The following is a 6,131-nucleotide window of genomic DNA, read 5'->3' on the forward strand; positions in this document are numbered from 1 at the left end:
GTGTACTCTGAAATTAATAGCAAGCTGTCTGTGACAGTTTAACTATTCGGTAACAATTAAAAATCGGTCATATTAGCCATAACACCTATTCACCCCCCTCTAAGTGTGTAATTTCAATTGGTATCAGAGCTGTGTTTGTACTAATACTTCTGTAACAGGAATAGTATCGATCGATATGGCTGATAACTTTCAGGGAAAGTCCGATTTTAGAGCTCCTCTCCTCACGGCTTCTGACAACTACAATTGGTGGAAAGGCCAAATGGAGGCTCATCTGTCCAGAGATCCCCTAATGCAAAGAGTTGTGCAAAGAGGTCCTTATGAATATCTTGATAAAGATGGCAAAGTCAAGGATGTTGATGTTCTCACAGTGGACGAGCTATCAAAGGTTGCTGCCAATGGAAAATCAAGGAGTACATTGATCAATGGGCTGAATCAAGCTGAATATGACAAGGTCTCTTCTCTCAAAACAGCAAAGAAAATTTGGGATGCATTGGAGACGTATCATGAAGGCTCACAAGGTCTAAAGAAGGTCAAGCTCGGAAAGCTCATTAAAGAATTTGGAAGCTTCATTATCAAGAAGGGAGAATCCATTCGTGAAAGCCAAGCTAGATTCCAAGTCACTCTTAACAGCCTTGAAAGACTTGGCAAAAAGATTCCTCAATCGGAAATCAACATGAATATTTTAAATGCAGCTCCATTCGAATATGGTGCCAAGATCACAACATTGGAGTCAGCTCTCAACATTGATACTATGGATCACCTAGCTATATTTGCTGAGTTGGAACAATTTGAAGCTAAGATTGAAGCTAATAGCTCAGAAAGCAGCAAGCTGCCAACAGAGAAAATGAAGAATCTTGCACTGCACTCCTCTGTCAGCAAGCTGGAAACGGATGAGGAAACAGAATCAGATGAGGATCTAGCTCTTATGTCCAGGAAAATCAAGAGAATGATTGAAAAGAAAAATAAAATGAAAAGAGAAAAGGGCAAAGCATTTGGTGCCAAGAAGGATCCAAAAGATGATGCATGTTTTGAATGTGGCAAGAAAGGTCATTTCAAAAGGGATTGCTACATGCTGAAAAACAAGTCAAAGCCGCCTAGACAACTAGCTGATTTCAAGAACAAAAAGAAATCCAAGGCACTTCTAACCTGGAGTGATGATGAAGATGAATCATCTTCTGAGGATTCAAGTGATGAGTTGGTGAACTTGGCTCTTGTTGGTCTTGATGGCTCAATTGATACAACTGATTCGGATACGGACACTAATAGTGAGGTAAATTCTATTAATTCCGAATTACATACTATTGATACAACTGCTTGTGAACTAACCATGCAGGATAAGAGTTGCTCATCAATAATGGAACTCATTGATTTCAAGAATGAGAATTACGAGCTCGAGAAAGAAAATGTTCATTTGAAGAAAGTCATAGGTAATTTCTTGAATGAAAAGAGTGCCAAAGCTAGTAATGGAATCATTGCTACTCTCAAGGAACAGATCTCACAACTTGAAGGGAACAACATGCAAATCCAAAGAAGGAATGATACACTCATGAAGGAACTCAGCTCGCTGAGAGTAGATCTTAAAGCTAAGGATGCAAGCTTGGAGGCATTCGAGTTAAGCAAAACCCAAAGCTTAGCCGAAATCTCTATTCAAGCTGAAAAGATCAAATCATTGGAGCAAGAAGTCAAAGATCTTCAGAAAGCCATGGGAAAGTTTGTTCAAGGAGAAGAAAGTCTCAAGTCTATGATGAAACAAGCTAAAGGTTCTCATGATAAAGGAGGCATTGGTGCAGCTTCTACATCCACATCATCAATGAGATATGAAGGGAAAAATGGCATTCCATACAATTATGCCATGCCTTGGGTGACTTGTCACAAGTGTGGAAAGAAGGGCCATCTTGCTAATAATTGTCCAATGAAGAATACTCAATCAGCAAGCTGGAGAAGCAAGTCAGCTTACAGACAGTATGCTGACAACAGAAACAGACAGAAGACAGCTCCGAGACAGTATGCTGATAAGACCAGCAGAACATGGAAGAAGAGTTCTAAAGTGGTCCAAATGTGGATCAAGAAATCTGATCTTAATGTTCTATATGTTTTATCATCTAACACTGCTGGACCCAACAAAATATGGGTACCAAAACGTTGAGTGTTTTGTAGGTTTGTCTCGTGTCTAAAGTAAAGCCAAATTAATGGATATTGGATAGTGGATGCACTAGGCACATGAGTGGAGACAAATCTCAGTTTCTAAGCTTGAAGATGAAGAAGGGTGGTCGTGTCACAATTGGTGATAGCAAAACTCTTCCTATTCTTGGAAAAGGAACTATAGGTAATAGTATCATTTCTATTAACAAGGTACAATATGTTAAAGGTCTTACTTATAACTTGCTTAGTATAAGTCAGTTATTTGATGATGGTCATATTGTTAACTTTGGTAAGAATGAATGTACTATACTTGTTGGTGCTAACAAAACTCCTCTAGTTGCAAAACGAGAAGGAGATATATATGTTTTGAACTTTGAAGAACAGGAGGCAGGTGTTTGTTTAGCAGCTGTGGATAATAATACAGAAATTTGGCATAGAAGGCTTGGACATGCTCATATGGATCATCTCAGCAAGCTGTCAGCAAAGAAGCTTGTTCGAGGATTACCAAAGCTTAAGTATGTCAAGATGGAGACATGTTCTGCTTGTCAATTGGGAAAGCAAACCAGGACTCCATATAAGGCAAAGAAAATGGTATCTACTTCTAAACCTTTAGAGCTTCTTCACTTGGATCTCTTTGGTCCCGAAGCTTATAAGAGTATTGGAGGTAAACAATATGCCTTTGTTATTGTTGATTATTACTCTAGATTCACTTGGGTATTATTCTTGCGTACTAAAGATTGTGATTTTAGTGAATTTGAGAAACTAATCAAGTTGCTTGAGAACAAACTAGATACAAGACTTGTAGGTATTCGAAGTGATCATGGTGGGGAATTCCAAAAAGACTTCATAACTTATTGTGAAGAAAGAGCAATCTCACATGAGTTCTCAGCACCTCGTACACCTCAGCAAAATGGAGTTGTAGAGCGTAAGAACAGGTCCTTACAAGAAACAGCTAGGACATTGCTGCAGGAGAGCAAGTTGCCAAGAAGCTTTTGGGCAGAAGCTGTCAACACAACAAGCTATGTTCTTAACAGAGTGCTTATCAGGCCAATTCTCAACAAGACTCCTTATGAATTGCTAAGGAAAAAGAGGCCTAACATCAACTACTTCAAAGTTTTTGGATCTAAGTGCTTCGTACTCAAAACCATTGATAGGGATGGTAAATTCGACATTAAATCTTATGAAGCTATATTTTTCGGTTATTCTTTAACAAGTCGTGCTTATAGAGTGTATAATCTTGCTAAACATACTGTTGAAGAGTCTATTGATGTTTCATTTCAAGAGTCTACTGATGATCTTGCAAGAGATGAGGAAGAATGTGCAGGTACAGGTACTGGCAGCAAGCTTACAGTGAAAGAAACTGGAAATCAGCAAGCTGACAAGTCAACTGCCACAACTTCAGAAGGCAATAAAGCTACTGAATCCACTCCATCTCTTGAAGAAACCTTGGATAAGATGTCAAAGCTCACATTGGATGAATCCAGAGGTCAAACTTCATCAGCAAGCCAAAATGTTGTTGATCAGACTCCTCCTAGGCAGACTACAAGGAATGAAGAGGTTATAGCTCAACATAATCTACCAAAATCAACTAGAACAGTGAAGAATCATCCTCCTCAGTTGATCATTGGAGAAAAATCAGCTGGAATTCAAACAAGGAAAGCTCAAGCCAACATTTGTGCTTATGCTGCCTTTATAGCTCAAGAAGAACCAAAGAATGTTCAAGAAGCTTTACAAGATGAAAATTGGATCATGGCAATGCAAGAAGAACTCAACCAATTCGAAAGATGTGATGTTTGGGAACTTGTAGATCCACCACAAGATGCTTCAATTGTTGGAACCAAATGGGTGTTCAAGAATAAAGTTGATGAATTTGGTACTATCACTCGGAACAAAGCTAGACTTGTTGCACAAGGATACAATCAGCAAGAAGGGATTGATTTTGATCGAACATATGCTCCGGTTGCAATATTGGAATCTATTTGGATGCTATTATCATTTGCATGCTACAAGAAGTTCAAGCTACATCAAATGGATGTCAAAAGTGCATTCTTAAATGGCTATCTAAAGGAAGAAGTCTATGTCAAGCAACCACCAGGATTCGAGGATGAAAAATATCCCAACCGTGTCTACAAGCTCAAGAAGGCACTATATGGATTAAGGCAAGCACCTCGATCATGGTATGAAAGGTTAAGTGAATTTTTGATCAAAAATGGTTTTATTAGAGGTAAAATTGATCCTACTTTGTTTACTATCTTTAAAGGCCAAGATATATTAGTTGTTCAAATATATGTAGATGATATTATATTTGGATCTACTAATGATTCTTTGTGTAAGTGGTTTTCAAAGTGCATGCATAGTGAGTTTGACATGATCATGATGGGAGAGCTCAATTATTTCTTGGGTCTCCAAATTAGCAAACTCCAGAAAGAATTTATGTGCATCAATCCAAGTATATCAAGAATCTACTCAAAAGATTTGGATATGAGAATATCAAGGCGAAATCAACACCTATGAGCGTTGTCAGCAAGCTGACAGCAGATGAGCAAGGTAAAGATGTTGATGTTCGAATGTATATAGGTATGATTGGTAGTTTACTTTATCTTACAGCCTCTAGACCTGATATTATGTATAGTGTTTGTGTTTGTTCTAGATTTCAAGCAAAACCAAAGGATTCTCACTTACAAGCTGTTAAAAGAATATTTAAATATTTAAGTGGAACCATTACTTTGGGCTTATTCTATCCTATCACAAATGCTTTTGATCTTGTTGGGTATAGTGATGCAGATTATGCAGGTAGTCAAACTGATAGAAAAAGTACAAGTGGTGTTTGTACATTTTTGGGTCAAAGCTTGGTTTCTTGGTTAAGCAAGAAGCAAACTTCAGTTGCTCTATCTACGGCTGAGGGGGAGTATTTAGCAGCTGGTAGCTGTTGCTCTCAAATGCTATGGATGAGACAACAATTGAAGGATTTTGGAATCAAATGCAAGCAAACTCCAATCTTTTGTGACAACACAAGTACAATCAACATTTTAGAAAATCCAGTCAATCATTCAAGGACAAAGCACATTGATTTTCGACATCATTTTCTGAGAGACAATGTTGCAAAGGGTGCTGTCAAGTTGATTTTTGTGGCTACAGCAGATCAGTTAGCTGACATATTCACAAAACCTCTTCCTGAAGAACGCTATATCGTGCTGAGAAGGGAATTGGGTATGTGTGATGTGCAGTCAGCAAGCTAATAAGCTAGATTCGGGTACAATCAGCTTACTTTTAGTACTTTACCTATTGTTAATTATTTTTGCATGAGGGTCATTTCAAGAGTTTCTTGTTAGTTTCACTTCATAAATTAACTAGCCGTTGTGTGCTGATTTATATGAATTTATGTGCAAATTTGTGTTACGTGATAGTCTATGTGTTTAGGTTAAAATTTGAATTTATCTCTTATTCTATTTAAGTGGAAATCTGATAAGAATTAGCTACTAGATTTGTTAAGATAAGTTATTCGGTTATATCATGTCGTTTATAACTAAATTCAATTTTAAAAATATTATCCCTAAATCCTCTCCCGAGATCTTTATCAAAAGATTTTTAAAATCTATTATTTCTCCGAGTCTATACAACTTCCTCTTTAAAAGCCCACAGCAACCAGTTAGGGTTTCATCGCTAATCTTCAATCGCCACACTATACTCACTATCGCTTCCATCGCCTACCGTGTCGCTATGAGGAGAAAGACCAGAGCAGTAGTTAAGGGTGGAACTCCAACCTCCGGCCGAAAGCTCAAAGATGAAGAGGATGTGGTGATTGCTACGGTGGATTCCGACAGTGGTGGTGATGAGTCGGGTGTTCAGCGCTCGGACAAGGATATGAAGAGGGCTAAAGTTGAGTCCAGTGACAGGGAGAAGTCAGACAATGGCATAGCTACTCGGAAAATCATTTTGGGAAAGCCTATTTCCGGTAAGGCATTCTTCAATTGCGGTGTTGTTAAGCT

The 6,131-nt window shown here is 38.2% G+C and overlaps 1 protein-coding gene across 1 annotated transcript; it reads left to right on the forward strand.

The window, feature by feature from the left end:
• The first annotated feature begins 967 nt into the window (after window positions 1-967).
• On the forward strand, window positions 968-5,381 carry LOC135147948 (uncharacterized). The gene is made up of 4 exons (XM_064082017.1): window positions 968-1,270; window positions 1,334-1,427; window positions 3,425-3,547; window positions 5,281-5,381. Exons 1-4 carry the CDS (start codon window positions 968-970, stop codon window positions 5,379-5,381), a joined length of 621 nt encoding a protein of 206 aa, XP_063938087.1.
• The last annotated feature ends 750 nt before the right edge of the window (window positions 5,382-6,131 follow it).

This window comes from Daucus carota, chromosome 7 (assembly GCF_001625215.2).
Source record: "Daucus carota subsp. sativus chromosome 7, DH1 v3.0, whole genome shotgun sequence".
In the NCBI taxonomy this organism is placed as follows: Eukaryota; Viridiplantae; Streptophyta; class Magnoliopsida; order Apiales; family Apiaceae; genus Daucus; species Daucus carota.